This window comes from Solanum dulcamara, chromosome 9 (assembly GCF_947179165.1).
Source record: "Solanum dulcamara chromosome 9, daSolDulc1.2, whole genome shotgun sequence".
In the NCBI taxonomy this organism is placed as follows: domain Eukaryota; kingdom Viridiplantae; phylum Streptophyta; class Magnoliopsida; order Solanales; family Solanaceae; genus Solanum; species Solanum dulcamara.
In genome coordinates, this window is record NC_077245.1 from 824,411 (window position 1) to 850,029 (window position 25,619).

The window sequence follows — 25,619 nt, forward strand, 5'->3', positions numbered from 1 at the left end:
CACATTTCACGTGGACATCCAAGGGTGAGTGTTAAAGAACAAGTTGGGTGACTGTCTACTTGTTTACTTTTTCTTGTAAGTGGGCAACTTATTTTTTCTTGTAAGTGGGCAAGTTGCCCAATAGTGTCATCTTTTTATCTATAAATTGCACTTTGCAATATAAAGCGAAGAACACACGACTTTCTCAATTCTTTCAACTCTCTCTCTCTCATTTCTGTTTTTCCTCTTATTCTCACCTTATTTTACAAAGTTAATTTACTTTATAACAATAATAAATATAAAATAAAACAATATGAAATAGAAATTAAACAAATAGAAATAAAAATATAAATCTAAACTCCAAAGTAGAATTTTTCCAAATACACACAAGTATTATGTGAAGTTGCTGCGAGTGTGTTAGAGCTACGGTTGAAAGTTCCAAAATATCAACAACACTTTAAGATCCGCAATAACCAGGAAAAAGCTCTCTACGCTGCGATTCAATGCAAGGAGGATCAAATGGAATCGGTTATGGCCTCAAATATCAGGTTAATCGCAATTTTTTTCACAATTTTCATAATTGTTTTCCTCTTAAACCCTAAATATTCACTGATTTAGGTCGTTTTTCTGTTCAGGCACGATGCATCGCCGATGTGAAAGCTGATACGGATCACACCAGTTTCCTCACCGGAACTCTCAGCCTCAAAGAAGAAAATGAGGTACTCAATCAGCTTCATTTCCGTAATTTTTCGTAATTCATCGTGAATTTCCTAGTAATTTGGCAATTTGCAGGTACATTTGATTCGGATTTCTTCAGCTGGTACTGAGTTGATATGCGAAGGTCTCTTTTCTCATCCCAATGAGATCTGGGACCTCGCTTCGTGCCCCTTCGATCAACGTATTTTCTCGACTGTTTTTTCTTCTGGTAAGTTTACTCGACTAATGAGTCTTATTAGTTCTCTATCTCATTTTCGTAGATCCGAATGCACATAGTTTGTTGTTTCTTCTGTTGAATTCTTAGATTTGTTAGATTGTAAGTGGAATTTAGTATCTGTGCATCTGTCAGAATGACAGTTCTCTTTAAGCTTGATCATGAGGAAATTCTATCTTCATTGTTTTAGAAGTTAATGTTGTCGATAGTGTGGAATGGATACAAAGGATTTGCATATTCGCGCTAACTAATTTGAGATTGATGCATAGTTTATTGATGTTGATTGGTTGAGTCGCACTGTTCATGGTTATGGTGTTTTGATATTTTTGATAGAACTAGTATTCATTGGTGTTTCGAGCAATAATTTGTTTTATTTTTATTTTGTAGCGTTCTTTTAATTAGATCGTAAGTTTAATTTATGATCTTCACTTGTCTGTTTAACCAAGATCACAAGGAAGTTCTTTGCATTTGAATTGCCTTTCGTGAAGTTCATTAGAAGTTAGAACGGTAGTGTGGTTGGTATTGCTGATTTGATGTTTATGATAGAACTAGGTTCTATGATGATGGCATGATGCTCTATTTATTTGTAGGTGAAACATATGGGGCAGCAATATGGCAGATCCCTGAGTTGTATGGCCAGTTGAATTCTCCACAACTAGAGAGAATTGCGTCTCTTGATGCTCATAGTTCGAAGATAAAGTGGTAAGTCTTTTTTAATATGGTAAACTTGAACTGCTTACCATAGCCCCTGAGCTCAAAAGATTTACATGCTTGTAATATAAAATAGATATTGATACTTAGGAGAAGAAATACAGGATGCATTGTTGTGCAAAATTCTGCTTTTATTTTGGTCATCCTAATAATCATTCCAGTGGATCCTTGTAACTTCTAATGCTTAATATTGTAACATACCCAACCGACAGCAGATTCGATTTATGAAAAAAAGAACTCCTATTATCATTTCCTTTGCCACGTAAGTACTCTTCTAATGCCAAATGCTACATTAGCTCCTATGCTAAATATATTGATGATATGATCTCCAATTGTTACACTGTTTGCTGATATTATTTCTAATACTACCCTTCGACAAAGCTAACCTAATTATCTCCAAAAGTTGTGGAATGCCATGATTCAGGAGTGCTCCAAATATATTCAGAAAATGTAGTTCTTTGATTTTGAAGGGGAAATCCTAATCCTTCAAAGTCATAATTTTTTTCTGTGTTCAGTTTCATGTTTATTCCATTTTTTGTTTTGTTCTCCGAAATGAAGCAATTCAGAGGTTATTGGTCTCAAGTAGCAGTTCTACTGCATCATCAAATTTTTGCATGATCTTAAAGTACCTTGTGCTCTTTGAGATGGTGGTCAAGTAATTAAAATTTGATTGCTGTAGATTTCTAACAAATTGATTTTTAAATTTGTGCTTGTGATGTTTTAAGTAGTTAACAGTTTACGATAATTCCCTTTTGGTCTATCATGCTTCAGAGGCTCATGCCTTTTATTCTTAATTTTTCTATTAAATGGTGAGCCTGATGGAGTTACATATTAAATCGAAGAATTATCTATTTCATTTGCTTGGACACTAAAATGTATTACAAATGGTGGGCAGCACACTTTGGTGGCCAACAGGAAGGCATGACAAGTTGGTTAGCATTGATGAGCAGAATCTTTTCCTCTGGAGCTTTGATACTTCAAAGAAGAATGCACAGGTATATTCCAGAATATGGCTATACTTAGATCTGGCCATATAAAAATTACCAACTAAAATGCATCATCTTGATTTTCTTTTAGTTTTCACTTCAGAAATGTGCTGCTCGTGTTTGGTCTTCCAGTTTACATTTTTTTGACCCAGACATGCTTTGTTGAACAGTCATTTCTTTTATGCTACTGCAAGAAGTATATCATTGTTTTGTAGAAGCAAAGGCACAGTACACAATACTGTCATTGTGTATGAATGTTTACCTTATAGTTTGAAAGTGCTGTGAACTAGGAACTTAGGCATAGTAATACTCTTGTTATCACATATAGGGTAAAAGCTGATGAATCATTTGAAATGGCATATATGATGGCTAAAAGTTCACTGGTGCTCCTCATGGCTAGAGGTTTAAGTACTGAACTGTTTGATTACTTAAAGTAGCTCACTCAAAATAAACTTGTAAGTTGCATTCTATAGAGTGCTTCTGTTTCAGCTAAGACCTAGATTTTACTGTCCTGGAAATAATATTATCTTGATGATGTTCTTTTGGTTAGCATATCTTTACGCTCTTGTTGGAAATACAGGTAGTCTGTAGTTTACCTTAGGCTTCTATGAGTCTCATCTTCGGATACCACCGTTCTTTGCTGCCAGAGAACCTCAAGCATAGTTGTAAAAGTGTTGTTACTTCTGATTCGTGGGGCTAATTTTTATTCAGGTCTGCTGCAAAATTTAGGTACAATCACAAGAATCAGCAGGTGTGCTACATTCTTTATCTGGGGGCGCCTGGGATCCCCATGATTATAATGCTCTAGCACTAACAAGTGAATCATCAGTCCAACTTTGGGATCTACGGACAATGAAGTAAGTGAACATGGTACTTGATTCTCTATATTCTGTTTCATTGGTTGTTGTTAGTCTCTGATTTCTTGTGAATAATGTCAAGATAAATCATCCAAGAAAAAAATGTAAGATAGTGCTTGGATGGTAAGTAGCTAGCATGGCATGGACAACTATGTCACTTAGGACAAAATCTACTTTGAAATAGGGGCAAATGAGAATATTTTCATGTACTTTCTATGGCTTAATCTATAAGAGAAAACCCCCCATAAAGATCATACTCCTGTAAATTTCATAGGATCCAGTGTTATAAACTATAGATCCAAATCAAAGTTTGTCATAGATTAAGAAAGAGACTGAATTGTTTCAAGGCCCAAAGATAACGTAGTGCATGCTTATAACAAAAAGGGTAAAAAATTTAAGGCACAAAAGTTGTTCACTTCGTTATTGAATTGCTTTTCTATGTATGTATAAAGCTTTTTTTTCTGGGTAAGTTAAGATTTTATTTACCCAGTGGAGATGTGTACAGCTCAAAGAAACAGAAAATCGACCAATCTGGACATTGTGTCCCCGAACTGGTGAAGAACTCCTTTCCTTCTAATTTCTATAATCCTATACCCTTTTACACTCTATACTGGATACTGATTCACTCGAGTCACATAGCTTGCTAGTTTGGGCACATACTAGCTCTGAAGTAGACTCTTGTATAATCGTTCTCAGGATAGCATCATCTGATCTTTGCTTGGCTTGAAAAATTCTATAAAGCTATATCTTCTTTTGTCCATTTACTCGAATGATTATCAAGGAGCAAGGGCCCTGTTTGCACAATTTACATCATGGTTAATTCTACTGCAGGAAAACAAATTCAATTGATCATCCCCATGTACGTAATTTGGATTACAATGTGAAGAGAGAGCATATGCTTGTAAGTACATAGCTTTCTGAAGTTATTAAGTTGCACTGGTCCCTTGATATGTTATCCATTTGCAAATGAAATAATCTGTTTGTGTAAGTGTCTATGAACGTGTGAAGTATATCTGCTTTTTGCCTGTATGCATGCTTGTTAACATTAACAATGTTAGGAGTTTGACACTCTAATGTGGATTCATCTTAGGACCCTTTTTTCTCTTTTCCTTTTTGATTTTTTTATTCTAACATTTCAATTTCAATATGGAATGTGGAGAGGTACTCTTGTTTCTGCAAGAAGAAATGGATAATTCTTTTTGTTCTTTAAAGTATAATGTCTTCGACTTTCTACTTTTTGTTTCCTGCTAGCGATCATTCTATGGATACAGATTACATGAGATGAATGTCAAGACATGAAAAGTACTTCCTCTAAAGTGTATGGCTGTGGCTTTATGTTTTTAATGACTCTATTTCTCTTTCACGCTTCTGGTTTTTTTAATGCTTTGTTGTTTATTTCTGAAGAAGTTCCCATACTTGTGTTTTTAACATCTCCATCTACCTAAATAGAAGTATGTTACCCTTAACATGCCCAGTTAAATATGAAGATGATTATCCTCTGTGTCCTTTTAACTTTTTCTGTCGATTAACAATGACCTAGTTGATGAATTTCTCTGTCGTTTTTGGAACACTACTTTTTGTTTCTTTGAAGAGAAAATAAGAAGATACCAAATAAGACATCAAAGTGAAATATGAATAGTTAGTTCATCTTAATGAATCTTGTTTTGTCATCTCTGCATGCTTTTGCTCTCCATTTTTTAATAAGATTCAAAATAGATACACACAGGAGAAAGTGGTAGTATTAGTGTTCTATGTGCGGGGTAATGGTATCATGACTTTACGACCTTTATTTTCTACTGTCTGCTTAAAAGGTTCAAATTAATTTGGTCTTAGCTTCTTTTTCTTTTCCCTGGGAGAAAGCAGGTGGTCAGTGTCAGTGAAGATGTGTTTAAATTCTGCAGGTCACGGCTGAAGATGAATCTGGGATACATATATGGGACCTCAGAAGGCTGAAGTTTCCAGTCCTTGACCTCCCTGGACATACTCACTGGTACTACTTTGTGGCAATAATGAAGCTGCTTACCATCTCTTTAATTAGTTGAGTTCTTGATATAAGATTATTGCTGGTCCTTTCAATGTTTCACTGCCAACTTTTCTGGTTAGGGTTTAGGGTTAGAAATTTCTTTCTGGATTTCCGTTTCCGTATTAAGTAAATGCAGTTGATGTTTGTTCACAGGACATGGACTGTCAAGTGCAATCCCGAATATGAAGACTTAATTCTGGTTCTTTCTCTTCATTTCCTTTATCTGTTTGTCTTTCCTACGTATGTTGAAAGCATACTTGTGCACACACCAACTGAGCCATAATTTTTATGCTGAGTTTCCCCAGAAAATATAAGTAGTCTATCTACTATTCATATGGTTTTAGTATTAAAAACAAGTCGCGTGTGCTACCTTGGTCATTGATGTTTTGTTGCTGAAACAAAATCTTTGGCAGAGTGCTGGAACTGATTCTGCGGTCAATCTGTGGCTGGCTTCTCCTCCTTGTGGTGAAAAACCAACTTCAGAGAGGTCCTTTCCATAAACCCTCCGCCCTTTCTCCGTAAAAAAGAAAGGGAAGAAAAGCCCAAAAAAGAAGAAGCACTTGAAACATATCTTCTCTCATTGTATCTCATAAAGTTTGTGGATTTTCAGCTTTGACTCCCCTAATAAGCCAGTGGATCCATTGCTTAATTCATATAGTGACTATGAAGACAGTGTATATGGTAAGTACACACTTGCTGTTGCCTTGTCAGCTAAGTTTGTAAGCAGCATTTGACTAGTCCATCTTGGTTGTAGGACTTGCTTGGAGCTGTCGAGAGCCATGGATATTTGCATCATTGTCGTATGATGGAAGGGTAAGCCCTCTAATTGGTATTTGTCAGAAGAATCAAGAAAAAAATATACATGCCTCTGGAAATTAGCCAGAAGATTTTGCAATCTTGAACTACTCTTACTTTGATTTGCATTAACAATAGGAGATATTGCTGCAAATGCTATTGGATTTTTTAGATAATAGGCAAATAGTAAATTTTGTGCCCGAAAAAATTTAAATACTAATAATCTTTTGTTTGTTTTGATAACCATCTTTAGCTTGTTTAATCAATACATTTATTTAACATCATGGTTCTTTTATTTTATATTTATAAGGAATATAAAGTGAAGTTATAATTTTCCTTCTGGTTGCATCTGTATCGTTTCTTGTGTTGGAGTTCTGAGTTCAGATTTCAGGATGACATAGAAAATGTTCCCATGAGTGTGCATGTGTTCTTTGGCAATTTGCTTTTTATTTCTAATACATGTTGAATAGTCTAACAGTTGTTATAAGTTGAGAACTAGCATTGTAGCTTCTGAGAATTGGCACCAAGTGTTTTGTTGTTTTAATTTATTGTTTTTCCTTCCTTTTTCCCTGTGGTGGTGGTGGTGGTGGATAAGCAGGTGGTTGTAGAATCGACGAAGCCTCATCTTCCAAGAAAATAAATCAGAACAACCCAAAGTAAGTATCGACTCTTGATCCACCTTTTGACCTCATTATCCCTTTGCCACTACTCATCTCTTTTTATGTTTGTATCACTCCAGTATGTCCCCCTCCAAATCTGTCTTCTTGAAATTGAACCATGTGTTCACGATGGAGTTAACACTGCTGAGGTGGAATGTAGAATTTTGCAGGAGGTCCCTTTCATTTTATCTAGTATGACGTTTGCAGTTCATTTTCATGCGTAAGCTTCTTAGTCTGCAGCTTCACTCCAGATTGAATTTGCTTAAACGTATGGCACATGGTCATTTATATTTTCCAGTCACTATAGTTTATGGTTGTTATATCTTTGCACGTTTTAGAGGGTCAGAATAGAGTGATGTCGTATCTTTGCATCTTTTAGATTCTCTCTCCCGTGGACATCCGACTAGGTACTCATAATGGGATCCACTCAACGTAGACTTATTCTTCTGTGGCCAAGTGTTAAGTTCTATATTGATGACCACTTTTCCTTGAACACACGCAGAACCGGGTTCAAGTAAAAGTTTTAATCTTTTACTGCATTCGTTTATTTTCGCGAAAATATATTATCGTAATGTTCCAAAAAAAACTTGTGATTGCAGTTAGTTTTTCAGGCTGATTAGTTGATTTGTCTATCATATGCCTCTATTGATTTGGGGTAAACGTTGATCCTGATACGTGTTTACCATTTAATTTGTGTTAGCGATGTGTATGATTCGTGGATGATACAAAAACAGAAAGTGCCAAATATTGTTTGAAAATGCAGGGGAAAAGATGTGGCTATAAATGTTTTCAACCTTTAGATTTCCAAATTGGAAATTTGTTACCCGTTACTAGTTATTGAATTGACCCAAAGCTTATCCAAACATACAGTGCTAGCATATCTACAACTTGTCAAAAGTGGTTCGGTTTCCTAGTTCAACAGCAAAAGTCAGGTCAGAAATCATTTTTAAACAAAGTAATCTTTTTTCATGTACACGTGGAGCTGCTTTTCACCATGTAAGGTGTGTCAGTAGTCACGTGTTAGGATGTTTGGTGAGTCAGCTTTATCCACAGTTTTCAGTTTTCAGTTTTCAGATTTCAGATTTCAGCGTCAGCATGTACCTCGTGCCATGTCATCAGATACTTTCTTGTCAACACGTGGTGAGCAGGGTATGGTTCTACCATTGCACCAAATAAATGATTCGTATGGTTAATTAATTTTCCTTTTGTTCAGCGTCATTGACTTTATTGCACCAAGTAAATACTTCTTCCCCTCAAAATTAATAATACCGACATTCTTTTTGTCACAAAAAGGAAGATAAACGTGATAACAGTGGGAATAGTAAGATGTGAGGATTGGAGTATTTATCATTTGAGATGCGAATATTATCGGAGTTAGGCCTGTATAATCTCCCAGCTATACATTTTGAAGCTGAAATTTTAAACTTAAAAAAATGAGTTGTGTTGAAGTTGTGATTTTTTGAACTAGAAATTGTGTTTGGACATGCATTTTACTTAAAAAAACATTGAAACAAAATTCAAATCAATTGTTTATTTAAAGAAGAATTACGGTGGGATTACCTCATACAAATTTTGTTAAGAAAACTTGGAAGACTTGAAGTAATTAATGAGCAACTAAGAAAGCAAACTCGAGGATGTATATTCGAGCAAATATGAGTGTTTACATCGATGCATCATGCATGTATAGTTGTCCTTAGCCTATTCTTTTTAACAACAGTGATATTTGGGGATGTTCAAATCCATTTTGATCATTGCATTACTATTCTGTTACTTCTCTCACCAGCATAGGTGCACAACAACTTTGTCCACTAGTGATGAATGTAGTGTTTGAACTATGAATTCAACTAAGCTCAATACTTTTGACACATAACGCAAAAATATACAAATATTAGTTTTGAACTCAATCATAAATTTAAATATAAGTTCAGTGCGAATTGAATCTATTAAGTTTAAATCATTGATGCCTGCTAAAACTTAGGTAAATAATGGAACTCACCTACTCATATATTTTTTGTCTTTACTAAAAATAAATCCAAATCTACCCATCTTATTTAATTGATCACTAAAATCACACCTTAATTACTGATGGTATGCTGCTTGATTAGTTTTGTGAAAGGAGACACAGGAAGTGGCAGTTCAAATAATTGTATTATGCTGTTCCTGCCTGCCATGATTTGGTTACAATTATTATTCTTTGCCAATTCCCACATGCAATAGTTTGCGTCTGCCTTATTTAATTGCTTGAACAAGTGGAGACAATATCAAAGGGATCATTTTTCTTGTCTTTACTATTTTTAGTTCCACCAACTCACAGGCAATTTTTACAGTTCTTCATCAGGTAAATATAAATATCTTGGTTCTAGTGAATAATTAGTGAGTAATACATAAGTGGCATGACTAAAAAAGTAAAATAGAAAAATGACATCATTATAGTATATATGCAATGAACAAAACACTAGTAACCATAATGAATTGCGAATTCAGATTAATTAGTAACCTCCTAATACAAATACCATATCTTCTTACCAAAAAAAACCATAAAATATCTTCATAACAAAGTCATCTTCAAAAGATAGCAAGCATTATTACATACATCTTCAAAAGAAAGCAAGCATTATTACATACATCTTCAAAAGAAAATAAGCATTATTGCATATTTTCTTCGTGCCTTTTTAATTGTCATGTATATTAAAATAATTGCTTTAAAATAATTGTCAATTTAAAGAGAGAATTAATTATTATTTTTCCAATTTCCTCTATAGCATTAATTATTCTAGAATTAAAAAACACATATATAAATAAAAATTAAATAATTAATAAGGAATATATTAAGAAAACAATACTTCTAATTTATTTTTTTAAAGAATTATCTTTAATTTTATCATGACAATTAAAAAAGAATGGATGAAACATTGGTGAATCATATTTGTACTTACCATTTTTTGGGTACAAAGTAGGTCCCACAAAGCTGATTCACTATGTGAGACACGTGGCAAATCCATTGTGGCAAAATGGATACAAATCACAAGTCAGTGGACCCAGTCGGAAATTCGCAGTGAGCCCCACATTTCTCGAGATCATCCTCTTACTTTATCTAATCTTACTTTTTGGTCCCTCACAGTCAAATTATTTATCTATAAGTAGCTAAAAATTCTCCTAATTTTTCTCTACCAATTCCATTTGATTTCTAAAAAAACATTATTCACCTAACTAAACTCTCTGTTTGTCTCTGAATCTCCATCTGAACCTCACTCTCACTCAACTTTTAGGGCTTTATCAACACATTCTCTACCTCAAATGGCATTATTTTGAACAATAATGGCGGCTTCGGCTTCTTCTAGAGGATTCACAGCGCCCATAAGGGCGGCTAAGCTGCCCAGAGTTGAGGTATTGCCCACATTACGTAATGGGTTTGTGGAATTTCGAAGGAAGAAGAGGAGTAGTACCGGAGGTTTCTTCAGTATAAAGTGTTGTTGTTCAGACTCTGTAGTGCCAATTAGAGGTGGCAGTGGTTCGGGGAATGGTGTTGATAAAGGTGATGATTTTAGGTTGGATTCTAAGAAGATCAGTACTAATTATATGAGGATTCAAGCTTCTTCGGCAATGCCCTTTGCATCTCCTCAGTAAGTCATCTTTTATATTCAGTACATTTTTTTTCCAATTATTCTTCATTGATTGGTAGCTTGAGCATCAATTTGTCACAAACAGCAAGAATAGACGGTTGAATTCAAAGGAGAATTAGAATTTGTAGAAATACTTTTAGAACCCTGAAGGAGTAATGTAATGAAATAGGGCAAATTTAGCAAAATGGATATTGAGGATTCATGTAGGAGACCCAAAAAGGGTGGTGGTTAGTTTTTGTTATTGAACTTTTTTTAATTTTTTTTTGGTTTGTCATACGGTGTCCGTTATGCACATTGTAGCCCAACTAATCCGGGTTCTTCAGGGGAGTTCTCCCTTCCAAAGATTTTAGCCGAGAACTGTAGTTAAAGAAGGAGTAGCCCCATCCGGTGCTTCACATCCTCTGGTGGTGGTTGTTGAACTTATACCTAAGGTTCTTTTGAGCTATTTAGTGTTTATTGCTATGTCGGCTTGCAAAACTGTTAAACAATTTCATATTCAAATTAAACCATTATCCATGATTAAGCTGAATCACTTCAAGATTGGAGATTGATTAATAGTAATCTTTTTATTATTCTAAGAGCTAAAGTAACACCTTTTATTAGCTTTTTAGGATGATTTAGAAGTAATGTGATATTTGTAAATGAAAGAAATTAACTTAAAATGTTATTTGGTAGAAGCTGATGAGACATCACATGGGTTTGTTTGGACAGACATTATAATTAGCCCAAATGAAAACAAAAAAAAATATTTTCTTTCTGCCATTGATATGGTGTAGAGATTTGTATGTTTTGTTCTTTCCGATTCTGATACAAAAGAGAATTTTTTATTGTATTGTTTATTAACACCTGAACCCTTTTCAAATATGTTGCTTTTAGCAATCTGGATACCAACCTGTATATGATTATACTGAGGTTTTTTGAGCTCTTTAGTAGGTTATTGTTATGTCGACTTGCAAAGATTTTTGAACAATTTTATACTCAAAAGTAATAGATTCTATTGCGTCGGATTTAATACATGCTTAAACTGCACTTTCTCAAGGTTGGTCAGACTAGTTAATAATAATTTTTTATTATAAGAGATAAAGTCATAACCTTTACGAGTTTCTGGGATATTCTAGTTAATTAAGAAGTAATGCGTAAGTAATTAGCATTACTTGTCATCTGGCAGAAGTTGATAAGACATCAAACGGGTTAGTTTGGATAAATGTTGAAATTTGTCTAAATGGAAACATAAGGAAAAGGTTTTCTTTCTGCCATTGATACGGTGTAGAGATTTGAATGTTTTGTTCTTTCCGACTTCAACACAATGGAGAAGCTTTATGTATTTGCTTGTTAACATCTGAAACTCTCTCAAAATATGAGGCTTTTAGAAATCTCTATACCAATTTGTATAGGATAAGCTTTTTCTTCTTTTTTCTTCAAAGGCAACACTTTGCAAGATGGATTTCATTATCCTTTCTACTATTTAATTCAGTTAAAGTCTTATATTGCCTCAAAACGAGTGAGAAAAAATACCAATGGAAACTCTAAGCAATTTATAAAATCTGCTTGTTCCATTTCGTACTATGAATTTCACAATTGATTTGGATGTATCTTTATGTCAATGTAAAGGCGTGAAGAAAAAAAATTGTTAACCGATTGTTAAAAAGATTTTACGTTTTGTTAATATCACTTCCTCAGTTTATGCTACTTATACTTGTTGGATGGCCAATAACAAGCCTTTCATTATAGTCTTGATAATCTTGATGTGAATTCCAAAGTAGTGTTTGAGTTTCTAGTATCTAGAATATCTCACGGTCTTTCCATGTTGTGCGTCCTTCATATTTGATTGAAGTAGCTGTTTCTTTTTTCTAATTTATTTTCTTTTCATCAACTTTTCTTTATGCAGGTCTAGATTTGTTTCAAAGCCTGAAAAATTCTTTTCTCGATGCACCCCAAGAAATTCAGGCCCTAAGTCCCGTGACTCTCCACCAAAACGAGGTATTTATGGCTCCTTCCTTTCTGGGTTTTACAAAGAGTGTTTCTCTTTTCAGATGATATTGATAATTACTTTAGTCGCATAACATTTGTAACAATCTTTATGACACCTAATGATAATTTTTTTTATCACCCTTCCTTTCTATAGACACGGGTATTGCTAATGAGAAAGATTGGGGTATCAGTCTGCTAAATGATAATGTCAATGAAACTGGAGTAAACGAAGACGGCAGTACATGGTATCGGGAGAGTGGGGAAGATCTCGGTGACAATGGATACCGATGCCGATGGACAAGGATGGGTGGTCAGAGCAGTGATGGTACCTTAGAATGGAAAGAAACGGTATACATGTTCTTAATCTTGTGATTAGTGTATGGTTGTGTTGTTGTGGATCTTGAAGATTGTATCGTAAAATTATATACTCGAAAACCTATTATATGGGATCACCTTTTCCAAGGACTGACATCTCACATTTTTTGCATAAATTAATATTTACCTGATGTGCAATCTCAAGAGTATTATTTGGAGATTCCTCTAGTTTTGTTGCCTCATAGGCTTGTGAACATCAGAGTTCAAAAGTTTGATGGGCTATTATACATTAAGAGTAATGCTCTAGTATTCTATACATCAACTTTTTGCTTCTTTGATTTTCGAGTCGTGGAAAATTCTATGTTCGTTATACTTGAAGCAAGATTAAAGTTTTTCTTTTTTGTGTTTCACTTTAAAGAAGCTGTGATCAGGAAAATGGTGATTAATGTCCTAAACTTGTTGATAGGTTTTGTACTCATATATTAGTTCCTTGACATTTCTGCTCGTTGCATTTTTTGATTAGTGTGTGAGAATTACCAAAATCCAAGAATAAATGCTACGCACTAAAATGAAGCGAAAACCTTAACCCAGAACTGTAATGCCTAAACTACATTGATGACACAAGCACAAGATGTAGAGGTTTAGCTGAAGGAGAACTACAAGAACTTTTTTCATGTTTCGTCATCACATAAATCAATTTTCTTTGCTGGTTTGAATGCACATGTTTTTCTCTGGCTGGGCTTGTGGACTGTTGAGCCAGTGATAAGTGTCTAGAATATGGGGAATGTTTACCTATCAGAAAATTAATTTTATGTCCTAAACTTGAACACAATGCACTTTTTTTATCGGACTCTGGGAATGATTGGCTAATAATATGACAGACAGACTATTAAAAGGTTAATTGATTAGCCATGAATACTTTATGCTGATGGAAAAAGTGCCGCCAATAAGTTCTTGCATCCTCTTTAACAAATTATTGTTGAAGAAATATTTTGAATCCAAGTTTCGTTGTAGACATTATTTTATAACCTTATCAAGTACCATCCCAGGTGTATGCTTTTAATTGGATTTGTTGATCTCCTTGACAGTGGTGGGAGAAAAGTGATTGGACCGGATACAAAGAACTCGGTATGACTTTTTTACTTTAAATATGTATAACATTGCTGCGAAACAAAGCCCGTATTCTTCCTAAACCCCCTATTCTTAGCATGACGGATATTGAATAAAGGGACGACTGAGGGGGTACTGATTTGATTTGGTTTAAATTTTATATCTTACAATTGTTTTTAATGATTGCACGGTCATCCTTTATTTTGTATTTCATGAAACATTAAGGTTTCCTTTTGGATAATTGGCAGGTGTTGAGAAATCCGGGAAAAATGTTGAAGGGGACGCATGGTGGGAAACATGGCGGGAAGTTCTTCACCAAGATGAATGGAGGTTATATACATGTTTTCTTAGATTTTCTAATAATGTAAGCTGTTGAGTATTGCTTTGCTGCTCCGGGAGAATTATTCAAATAATTATGCTGCATTTTCAATCTACAGTAATCTTGCTAGGATTGAAAGGAGTGCACAAAAACAAGCAAAATCAGGCACTGAGAACTCTGGATGGTATGAAAATTGGTAAGAGATTTTGAGGGGAATAGTTAGTTTACATGGTCATGAATACATGCAGAATAATTTATTAAGCATTGATATTTCATATGCAGGTGGGAAAAGTATGATGCGAAGGGTTGGACAGAGAAAGGGGCCCACAAATATGGCAGATTAAATGAACAATCGTGGTGGGAGAAATGGGGAGAACATTATGATGGAAGAGGATCTGTTCTTAAATGGTACGTACTTCATTTTGTTGTGTTTAGTTTTCAGCGCCCGACTCTTGCCTGAACATTATGTGGAAGCACTTTTGTAACTAACTAATAGTTTTTGCTTTTACTGATGTTATACATTCAATGTCACCTGAACAATGAAAAAAACTTTAAAATATGCTTGTTCAAGACATAGTAGTAAACTAGAACTGCAATAATCTGCTTTGGGTTCACACTTGCAGTAGATAAAGCTGTGTTTATGCTGTACTTTGGATATGCTACTGCCTTAGTTCCAGAATTTGATGGTGAGATAATCCTGACATTGGGCATCATTATATGTCCGAACTTATGGGCCCTCTAGAATCGAACCTTCATACAATTGAAACTTGAGTGATATTAAACAACATAGCTTGAAGTATGAGGTTTTTTAAACATCTTATTGTATGCTCTCCTTTTCATGACATTATTATAATTGCTTGTTTCTGACCTTTCAAGAATTGGTAAACCTTGCCCTTTTTGAAAGGGTGACTGAGTTTGTTAAAACCTTCTTAATAGTCTTGAGTTGTTGACAAGGTGGTTTATGTTGCTTATCATTGCATACTCCTTTTTTCAGGACAGACAAGTGGGCAGAAACTGAGCTTGGAACAAAATGGGGAGACAAGTGGGAAGAGAAATTTTTTGCGGGAATTGGTTCACGACAAGGGGAAACATGGCATGTGTCACCCATCGGTGATAGTATGTCTACCTTTTGTTCTTCAGTCACAACTTTACATTTCAAAAGGACTTAGGTGCTAAAACATAAAAATCATTTGCTACACGTTTTTCCTGGTGTAAGTTAAGCTGCAGAAAGAAATTCCCCAGCTATCATAGGAGAAACTGTGATCTCATACTTATTTACAACACTCTGTACATCACCGTCCAAGTAGGAAGAAACATGTTTTTTGGAAATCATTGAAAAGGTTATGCATAAGCAAACAATTATAGGGTGTGAATCTGTATGTTGCATCTTAAAACAACCGCAACTACATAACATGGTATTTGGCGGTTTCTCAATGCCTATAAATCTTTTACAAAGTATCTCACACAATTTCATGTAATCGTAAATTGTCTAATCTTGGATGGAGTATTTCATTAGATAGAAGAGTTGGTATAAGGTCATAGTATGTATTACTGTGTTTCTTATTTTGAGTTTCAAGGTAACCAATTATCCAATTCTCTTCTTATTTTCTTTTTCCTCATTATCCAGGATGGTCCCGGACATGGGGAGAAGAGCACTTTGGAAATGGGTATGTCACAATTATGAATTTGAACTAAAATTCAGCTTATTAGATGTCCATTTCCATGGCGCTTTTACACTTTAGAAACTTGTGAATAATGTTGTTTCCATGAATCAGCAAAGTGCACAAGTATGGCAAGAGCACAACAGGTGAAAGTTGGGACATCGTTGTGGATGAAGGAACTTATTATGAGTAAGTCATAGTTACTTCTCATATAAGTAGGATTTTACTTATAACGTTGACATTATCAGTATAATTATAGCAAGTTGCCTATCTTATTATTCAAATAACTTGTTCCTCTTATTATGGATAGTTACATGTATCTATTCTATTACGATGTTAGTGAATAGAAGTTGAACTCATTCATGAATAGTTTTTACAATACTGAACTAACATGTGTTTAACTTGTACAATTTATAGGGCTGAACCTCACTACGGATGGGCAGATGTTGTAGGCAATTCAACCCAGTTATTGTCAATCCAACCTCGAGAAAGACCGCCCGGTGTGTTCCCAAATATGGATTTTGGTCCATCTACGCCTCCAGAAGATGAGTTGCCTCCCAACTTGTCACAATGACAAGCTGATTTTGTTTTGAAACAAGGTTGATGTTGAATGTTGGTAGTTGGCAAATTTTCAGATTTTGATTGTAATTGTTAATTCTAATGTAACAAAACATACTTTGCCTATTCATTTAGATCATTCTTTTAGAGATTTAAATCATTTTCGCATCAGGATTAAAATGCTTTCTACAATATATGACTTTATTCTCGAGGTTCAAGATTGAAATCGTTGGTTAAAGATGGAGATTACTTACCACCACACCATGCTTATAAATGCTTTCATCTTGTAAGTATGGGTTAATTTGTTTTAAATACAAAATTGGTACTTTTATATTAAAGTTAATTAATATTTCATAAGGCTATAAAAATTCATTATTGAAAATATAATTAGAAATTTAAGTTGAAATTTTTTAAATGTAAAAATGATGGATTGTGATGAGATGATTGAGATAGGGGTGGAGCTAGGTAGGGTCAAGGATTTTTTTTGGATTTCTTTTGTTTATATACTTTTAAATATGTTGTGTTTACTTTTGGATTTCTTTTGTTTATATACTTTTAAATATGTTGTGTTTACTTCTTTATTTTGAAATTCGTAAGTAAAAATTTTAGCTCCATCATTGGTTGAGATCCCTTCAATCTTTGAGGTCCTGGATTTGTGCCTTTAAAAAAATATTGAGAATACCATCCCTAGAAATGAGCTGTCAAATGTTTAAATTTAAATTTAATCGAGTGTCAATGTAAGTATGCGTAAAAGAAAAGAGAAAACAAAAACTTCTCTATAAAATATGGCGTCAAGCATGAAAAGCTATACGTGGCAGTATAGACCTGATGCAAAAATTCATGATCCACGAATAAATTTATATTATATAGTGTTTGGTGAAGTAAATAATTTGTGCTAATTACATCTGTCATAAGCCATGACTTGTGTCGTCTTCATTGAGATTAACAAATATAAATATTTAAATTAACCAACAAGAGATTAGTGAGATAGGGAATATATGTCCATTGCTAGATCTACTTTACATGTTTACACTTTTTAAACCTTTATTCCCTCTATATTTATTCCTCGATTTCCATAATTAATTTATCCTCCATCTGCATTTCATTTATTTTTTTCTCTCAAGTTTTATTTAACAAAATTAATAAAATTTAAAAAATCGAAAAATTATTTTCGAATAACTTTCGCCGTGTAAAATTATGATAAAATGATAAGTATTTTTTTATAACTAGAATTAGGGATAGACATGGCATGATATATACCGAATTACCATACCATACAGAATTTTTTGATACCATAGTTTTGGTATTATGATATTTGGTATGGTATATGGTATACATTTTAAATTTTTTTGGTATTCGGTATTGGTATTTGGTATTTAGATATAACATACTGAAATATCGAATATCATACCGAATTATATAATTACATAAATAACATATATATATTATTAAAATACTAACAATTATGCAACCTAGTATTAGTATAAATTAAATGTTTAGAAGTTAAAATTTTGACTACTCTATTTTGATTGAAATGTATTTTAAATGTAATTGATTAACAAAACAAATTGTTTGTACTTTCTTTTAAGTATATGTTTCTACATGTGCAATATTTTAGTATGATACAATTAACACTATTTTTTGAATCGTCAAAATCATAATATTCTATTATATGAGTATATATTAGTCGAAGCTAACAAACTATGGTAACCGATTTACCATACCACAACAATAACAACAGCGACCCAGTGAAATCCAACAACATGGGGTCTGGGGCGATTTACCATACCACAAAATATCAAAATTAAATTTCAAAATACTAAACCATACCGAATTAAATTAATATGATATTAATATAATAGTTTTAAAAACCAAATACCGAAATTACCATATCAAAATTTCAAATAGGGTATTATACATACCATGCCTACCCCTACCTCTAACTAGAAGTGTTTTTTCAAGCCTTGGAAACAGCCTCTGGCAGAAATGCAAGGTAAGGCTGCGTACAATAGACCCTTGTGATCGGGCCCTTCCCCAGACCCTGCGCATAGCGGGAGCTTTAGTGCACCGGGCTGCCCTTTTTTTCGAGATTCATCATCACCACATTGTGATAATTATCTTCTGAAATTTTTACCCAGAAAAAAAAAACGGAGTCATTCAAATGTTCATTCATGATTCAGCCAACCTTGTAGTAAATTAGCAGTAGAAAAGCTTCATTTGGCCGTGCATGGCGTGAAAAAAGCTACAGTCTTTATAGAATAGGAGCAGTAGCAGGGGAAGCAGCAGCACAAGTTGCAGAAGAAGAAGATTCAACTTTTCCATTTATGGAAGAAGAAGCGAAACCAGAGGAGATATCGAAGAAAGAGATTCAGAAATGATGAAAAAATGCTCTAAATGGGTTTCTTCAGATCTTGATTGGAAGCTTTTACTCTTGATTCTTCCTCCACTTTCTCTCCTTTTCTACTTTTCTCTTTCCTCCATATCCGCCATAGCCAGTAACACTTTTTCCACTTTTACCCCTCTCAAATCTGTTATCAACAATAATGCCCCTCCTCCGCCTTCTCACAACTTCCTCCCACCGGTTTTTGCGAATCAATCGGAGAAGAAAACCGGTTTGGATCGGTCTAGAATCGATGAGTCTCTGTTTCCGCCGGTCTTGTTGAATCGATCAGTAACGAAGGAGGAGTTGGATCGGTCTAGAATTGCTGTATGCATAGTGGGTGGTGCTCGTAGGTTTGAATTAACTGGGCCTTCTATAATCCAGAAAATTCTGAAAGAATATCCGAATTCTGATCTGTATCTTCATAGTCCGTTGGATTCTAATGCCTACAAATTTTCCATGTTGAAGACTGCTCCTCGAATCTCCGCCATTAAAATTTTCAAGCCTAAAACCATTAAAACGACTGAGTTTCAGGTTCGAGTTCTCAGTGCTCGTGGCTCACCTAATGGTATTCAGGTATAATCTTTTTTGTTTTTTGTTCATATATGCATTTATTTTGTTTGCTTAGCTTAACTAGTCGCTTTGAAATCTAATCTCGAGGTAGAGGAAGGTTTGCGTACACTTTATCTTCCCACTACGCTGGTGGCTGGGTTTGTTGTTGTTGTTAGCTTGACTAGTGTTTGAGGTTTAATTTAACAAAATTCCTAAAGGAGAATGTTATGTGGCGTAAGAGTTTTGTTCTTTAGGATCATAACAAATACTTTAGATATTAATGGTGTATTAATTGTAACCCAACTTCCAATTTTGGAAGGTTGTTAATGGTATTTGTAGCTAGTGGCTCATGTTAGTTAGTAGTTGACGTCGACTTGTTCTGGTATTTGGTTTGGTTTGATTTGGTGAAATGTGACTTTGTCTGTGTTCAAATAACAAGAAGATTTACCTATAAAAAACTTACAGTACGTTTATGACCAGTACAAAAGTTCTGACCTTTTGATGAATCTTTAGGATACTAAGATAAGAGTAGAGTTATAAGTACATTGATTCATATAGCTGACCTCTACAAGTTTGGTATTGAGATGTGTCTGAGAGTGAGATATATATGATCTGATGAAATCCGGCACCTTTAGTCGAGGTGAGCACATACTAGCCCGAACACCGCGGTTATTAAAAAAATAAAACAAACATTGGTGAGAAGAAGTTTGCAGTTCTGCCATGACCGAACCTCAATTCTTTTCTTCTGAAGTGAAGAGACAGAAGAGAAAATGTATGCGATGGAAGGTAGGTAGTTTAGGTCAAATTTGGTTTACCTCCTCAGCGTCTTCACCAATTCTGTGGGCTCTAACCATCACAGGTTTGTGAGGAAGAAATTAGAAAATGTTGAAGAATTTGATGACATAATCCCTGTTTAGTTACTTTAGAAGGGGAACTGTTGATTGAAAAGAAAAATGAGATTATTCTCAAGGATCACTATTGAATGGTTTACGAATTCATGATATTTTTCCATTGAATAGGACGCTGGTCCAGATTAATGGTAGTTGAAATATTACAATGAAGTACGCTTGAAGAGTAGGCTTGACAGTTGATATGGTGTTTACAAGTCTAACATCTATACCTTTACGGCTTTACCTAAGTCCTAATTTGAGTAACTAATTCCAGCTCTAGCACTTTATCTAAGCAGGACCACATTGGTTGGATTTAAATTGCTATTTTGTCATTGTGTGTCTTTCTTGCCATTTATAACATTGATTTAATGATTCATTGTAAATTGTGAGATACTACGATAGATCCTTGAATTCTTAATGTATTAGCACTTAACTCATATTGCAGACATTAATTCAAGGGTTAAATGTTTTTTTCCTCTAGTTCTTTCATACATATGGAGTGTAAGCCGATCGTGTCCACTACTACTGCTATATCTGCATCTGTATAGTTCACCAAAAGAAAGAAAAATACATATAGAACCAGATAAAATAAAGGACAGCCTCACTACTACAAGCTAGACTTGTCTCTGCATGGTGTCCAGTCTGTCCAAGGTGGAAAAATGTTTGGAATCTTATAAAATGAAGATCGACAGCTGAAAAGATGTTGAAGAGTTTCCTATAGTATTTAAAATCTCATAAAAAATGAAAGCAGCGAGGAATATGTAGAAATCATTCCCGGCTTTCCGTTGGTTGTTTATTTTGTCTTATTGGAAACAACTTCTCTATCTCTGCAAGGTAGAGGTAAGGTCTGCATATACTCTACCCTTCCCAGACCTCACTTGTTGGAGTACATTGGGTATGTTGTAGTTCTTGTTATTATATTGAAGAAAGATCAGCATACTTTCAAGAGAAAAAAAGGAATTACATTTAACAATGTCAAGTGGGCAGTATTTATTTATTTACTAATACGTCAAAGATGGAAGGTTTACTAAATAGATTCAAGTTATAATGCTTTGGCTTGAATTCATTTAGTAAAACTTCCATCTTGAGTCTTGACGTACTTATCTTTGTTAATGACAAATGCTCTTTAATGCTTTGGCTCTACAAGGCTCCTAGGCTGGAATGCTAATAACCTACACTAGCTTTTTTATAATTCCCAAAAATTGAAACCAAAATCTTACTATTCTGTATGGCAGGGCCTGCTGCAATATTTCAACCTGGTTGAGGGATGCTTGACGATGATTCAAGCCAACCAGCACAAGAACAACTTCACTTATGATTGGATAATCCGTACCCGAGTTGATGGCTACTGGAACGCCCCACTATCACCCGAGGACTTCATTCCCGGCGCCTACTTAATCCCTCCTGGTTCATCTTACGGTGGCTTAAATGATCGTTTTGGCCTCGGTGACTACAACACTTCTGTAGTTGCTCTTTCGCGACTCTCCTTGATTCCTGAATTGGATGCAGCCGGATACCATCTCCTCAACTCCGAGGGTGCATTCAAGTCCCAACTGACTATCCACAGAGTTCCCTACATCTCTAAGCGCCTCCCATTTTGTGTTGTATCAGATCGTAGCTATGATTTTCCACCACCCCGTTTTGGTGTTCCAGTCGCAGCACTTTCTAGTCCAGGTCCATTAAGTGGTGCCAAGTGCCGGCCTTGCACTCCTTCATGCACTGACCATTGTGTTGGGCTCATGATGAACAAACTGTACAAAGGATGGAGCTGGACTGATTGGGCCAATAACACCCTTCAGCTCTGTGATGCTCATGCCGAGTGGGAGAGTGGTTGGCAGAAAATATTCGACCAAGTGGCAGGTAATAAACTGGCTGCAGCAAGACAACGAGTTGATGATCTAAAAATGGAGCAGTGTGTGAAAGATTTCGCGGAAATAATGAAAAAGACTGCTTATTGGGAGGCTCCTCCAGTGTCTCAAATTTGTCGATTGGATTTATCAGCGCCTACCTAACGTCGAAGCAAATCGCCAAATCCATTATACTATAGGTAAACTATGTATAGTTTTCTAGCCCCACGCAGTTTTTTTTTACATAAAAGGTTTTTCATTCATTTTTCCTTCCTCAGGAAACAAAAAGAATTGTAGAAATTACCTTAGATGTTCTTGTAGACGATGGTCTTTTTGTTGGATATCTTATGGATACTGTCTAATATTGTAGCTTTATGGAGCAAGCAACTTAGAGAAATGGAGAAAAGTTTCCTGTTTTTTGTACCTCAAATTTTGTTATTCAAAATTGCGTGATTTCGTTGTGTTGATGGCCTATCGGAAACAGTTTCACTATTTCACAAAGTTAGGGTAAGGTCTGTATACATCCTAACCTTTCTAGATTTCACTTGTGGGATTATAGTGGGTGGGGTATTAAGTTGTGTGATTTATTGCAGGATAATTAGCTAACCAGACAAATTTATACACTTTATTACCAAACGGTAAGAGTTTAAAATTTATATCAAACATAACTAGAGTTTTTGAAATTCGCCTTGTATACAATCATTTTTGAAGTTTGTTTTGTATCAATTATACAACAATTCACTATGTATATCAATGATACAACAACACAACAATTTGCTTTGAAACAACTATTCACTTTATATATATTATTGTATCACTGATGCAACGAATTGTTGTATCATTGATACAGAGTGAACTTCAAAATTATTAATACGTAAAAGCTACTAAATTCAGAGTATTTTGTTTTGGGCCTCGAATCCAAAAACTTATAAGTAAAGATTACTAGGGAGACTACTTTTTAATAAATAATAACTGATTTTAACAATATTTTTTATTTATTATCATTTATAGCAATATATAGCAATATTATGATATATCTGTAATGTATTAAAAGTGAATTATGCATGAAATATAAATGTATTATAAGTTTTTTAAAATATATTATACTTGTTTGGTATGAAATTAACACAATGTATTAAAGTGTGTGATAAATATATTATCCTTGAATAAAACTTGTATTATATGAGTTTTATAAATTATTCTCTCTAATATGTATTAAAATGATATTAAAATTATATCATAAATATATTATAAGTGTCCAATAAAAAAAATATTATTATTATAAATAGTAAATATTTTTTTAATATAATATATTTAAGTAAGTTTCCCAACTTATAATTTGATTTGGGCCAACCATTTGAAGGCCCGCTATGGATTAGTCTTAAGTCAAGGGCTAGTAGGCAAGTGCATGGATAGTTAGGACAGTTATGGACCACTATTTAATGCATAATCGATAATTACAAAATATTTAATGTTTAGTCGTTTCATAATTAACTTTAGACTTAAAGTATTGAAGTTAAAAACCCAAGTCTAATGTTATAAACTTCAAATGTATGGGTTGTAAAGTTGGAGATTGTCAACCTTAATGAGAAAATAATTTGAAGTTTGACATATGGTTTGTACAGTTCAAACTTCATTTCTAAAGGCTAACGTTAGGCTTGGAAGAAAATTTGAATTACAAAACCTAACTTCAGTATAGCTAATAATGTTGCATGAATTCAAAGGTAACAATAATAAATTAAATAACAATATATTCAGTATAATTTTATAAGTGAGAAATCTGTCAAAGATACGTATACCACCATTAAAATGTGTAGATAGAAGATTGAATTATTCTTCTTTACTATGATTATTGCTCACTTAAATCTTGTCTTGTATTATTCTTTACTACTATTAACTTTTTTTGGATACCACGTTTCAGGTAGGCTGCCAGCTAACACTTCTTCCAAAAGAGAATAAATTCCAACTACCAAACTTCTTAGAGTTAATAATTGGTTCACAATATGAAAAAGTTCTTAAGATAAAACTGAAGAAAGAGAAATAAAATCAACTTATATAATTCATAAAGACATACAGTTCTAATTCCTTAATAATCCAAGTAAATAAAAGCTGGCTCAAAAGCATCTCCATAAGGATATTGAAAAAAAATTATATATATATATATATATATATAACTACTCCAGAGTGTAAAGAATTTCGACAAGAATATAAAGTAATGGAACCAAGTAATTGGCACGTTCATTATTCATGAAGTAAGGGAAAATGAGAGAAATGAAAACGTGATTAATCAAATAATTCTTAGTTAAAGAAAACTAAAATTTTCTTAACAACAAACAACTAAAAAAATCAATTCTTGAACCAATGATCTATCGAAAATCGTCTCCATGCACAAAAATAGAAATAATATCTCCTACCTCCTATTGATCCTCAAATCTCACTTATGAAACTATACTGATATGTTGCTATTGTTGTCGTCATCGTCGAACAACTAATTCTTATAATATTATTGGATTTAAGGCATGTATAACACAAAGCAAACAACTACCCCAAGCATGTCCAAAAGTTTGATTATTCGTTGACGATATGGCTCTCCAGTTATTTCAAGGTCAACATTTAACAACTGATTGTGGAGATATTTTATTACCAAAAATAGGTGCTATATATTCTTTTTATTCCTATTTAGTTGTGATGTTTGCTAAAAATATATAGATGTTCATTTGTCTTTTTTTAGAAAATCAAACAAGAATTAGTAAATTTTTACAACTAATTATGAAGATTTTTTTTACTTATTTTCTTCCATTACTTTTTTAATAACTAATTTACCATTATCAAAACAAATCCGAATTCTAAACACCTAATGTAAAAAAAAATATTTGAAATAGCACGATAACCAAAAGAGACATTTAGTGACAATATTTTTTTCCTTATAACAATAATTATATTATTGCTACTTAATAATTACCACAAAATTCATTTGTTGTAGCGTTGGGCAGGAGAACTGAAGTAACAATAAATAAATAAATAAATAAATAAATAAATAAATAAATATATATATATATATATATGATCCACCATGTGTGCATTAAATAGATGTGGGCTTACAAGCCAACATTGACAGCCAAGCTATGTAACATTTGTTTGGTACTCTGGCTATCGTTATATTCTAGAATATTGATCAAAATTTATATAGTTTGACTCTTAAAGAAGTGCGATAATATTTTGGGACGTAACCCCTCATTAATGCCATGCATCCTCTATGAGTAATGATCCATTCGATAAAGGTTTTAAACTGTACTGTTTATGATTTTACAGGCTGTCCTTATTCTGATTCTTTGCACTTAAACCTACATAAGTTAATTAATTAAGGCCTGAAAAATGGCTGCTAATTAGACAAGATAGAATTAATGGCCTCAAGTTGAACATTAACATAATCCCAAAATATCATAATAGAT

General features: G+C 33.8%; 3 protein-coding genes across 4 annotated transcripts; all 3 read left to right on the plus strand.

Annotated features, from left to right (window-relative positions):
• The first annotated feature begins 339 nt into the window (after positions 1–339).
• On the plus strand, positions 340–7,475 carry LOC129904708 (WD repeat-containing protein DWA2-like). Its single transcript, XM_055980287.1, has 14 exons — positions 340–527; positions 615–698; positions 772–904; positions 1,501–1,612; positions 2,517–2,616; positions 3,337–3,464; positions 4,296–4,365; positions 5,366–5,454; positions 5,641–5,686; positions 5,901–5,974; positions 6,098–6,168; positions 6,242–6,300; positions 6,881–6,938; positions 7,022–7,475. Exons 1-13 carry the CDS (start codon positions 483–485, stop codon positions 6,920–6,922), a joined length of 1,053 nt encoding a protein of 350 aa, XP_055836262.1. The 5' UTR covers positions 340–482; the 3' UTR covers positions 6,923–6,938; positions 7,022–7,475.
• A 2,622-nt stretch (positions 7,476–10,097) lies between these two features.
• LOC129904707 (protein EARLY STARVATION 1, chloroplastic) lies at positions 10,098–16,626 on the plus strand. 2 transcript variants are annotated; one of them, XM_055980286.1, is made up of 11 exons: positions 10,099–10,564; positions 12,453–12,544; positions 12,690–12,883; positions 13,939–13,978; positions 14,209–14,290; positions 14,398–14,475; positions 14,562–14,687; positions 15,274–15,395; positions 15,907–15,946; positions 16,055–16,129; positions 16,358–16,626. In XM_055980286.1, exons 1-11 carry the CDS (start codon positions 10,260–10,262, stop codon positions 16,512–16,514), a joined length of 1,311 nt encoding a protein of 436 aa, XP_055836261.1. In that variant the 5' UTR covers positions 10,099–10,259; the 3' UTR covers positions 16,515–16,626. The 2 variants fall into 2 exon arrangements, 1 of the variants encoding a protein (XP_055836261.1); XR_008770482.1 differs by lacking the exon at positions 16,358–16,626 and having other exon boundaries at positions 10,098–10,564; positions 15,274–15,490.
• Positions 16,627–18,573: 1,947 nt separating this feature from the next.
• LOC129904628 (uncharacterized) lies at positions 18,574–22,591 on the plus strand. Its single transcript, XM_055980204.1, has 2 exons — positions 18,574–19,454; positions 21,556–22,591. The coding sequence occupies exons 1-2, from the start codon at positions 18,873–18,875 to the stop codon at positions 22,330–22,332; spliced, it is 1,359 nt and encodes a 452-aa protein (XP_055836179.1). The 5' UTR covers positions 18,574–18,872; the 3' UTR covers positions 22,333–22,591.
• The last annotated feature ends 3,028 nt before the right edge of the window (positions 22,592–25,619 follow it).

Excerpts from the sequence above, each read along its gene's own strand:
- LOC129904708 (XM_055980287.1), top strand. The coding sequence starts at position 483 with ATGCAAGGAGGATCAAATGGAATCGGTTATGGCCTCAAATATCAG. Across the intron at positions 1,613-2,516 it reads CATAGTTCGAAGATAAAGTG|CACACTTTGGTGGCCAACAG; the intron begins GTAAGTCTTTTT and ends AATGGTGGGCAG. Across the intron at positions 4,366-5,365 it reads TGAAGAGAGAGCATATGCTT|GTCACGGCTGAAGATGAATC; the intron begins GTAAGTACATAG and ends TAAATTCTGCAG.
- LOC129904628 (XM_055980204.1), top strand. The coding sequence starts at position 18,873 with ATGATGAAAAAATGCTCTAAATGGGTTTCTTCAGATCTTGATTGGAAG. Across the intron at positions 19,455-21,555 it reads GCTCACCTAATGGTATTCAG|GGCCTGCTGCAATATTTCAA; the intron begins GTATAATCTTTT and ends TCTGTATGGCAG.
- LOC129904707 (XM_055980286.1), top strand. The coding sequence starts at position 10,260 with ATGGCGGCTTCGGCTTCTTCTAGAGGATTCACAGCGCCCATAAGGGCG. Across the intron at positions 12,545-12,689 it reads TGACTCTCCACCAAAACGAG|ACACGGGTATTGCTAATGAG; the intron begins GTATTTATGGCT and ends TCCTTTCTATAG. Across the intron at positions 13,979-14,208 it reads GACCGGATACAAAGAACTCG|GTGTTGAGAAATCCGGGAAA; the intron begins GTATGACTTTTT and ends GATAATTGGCAG.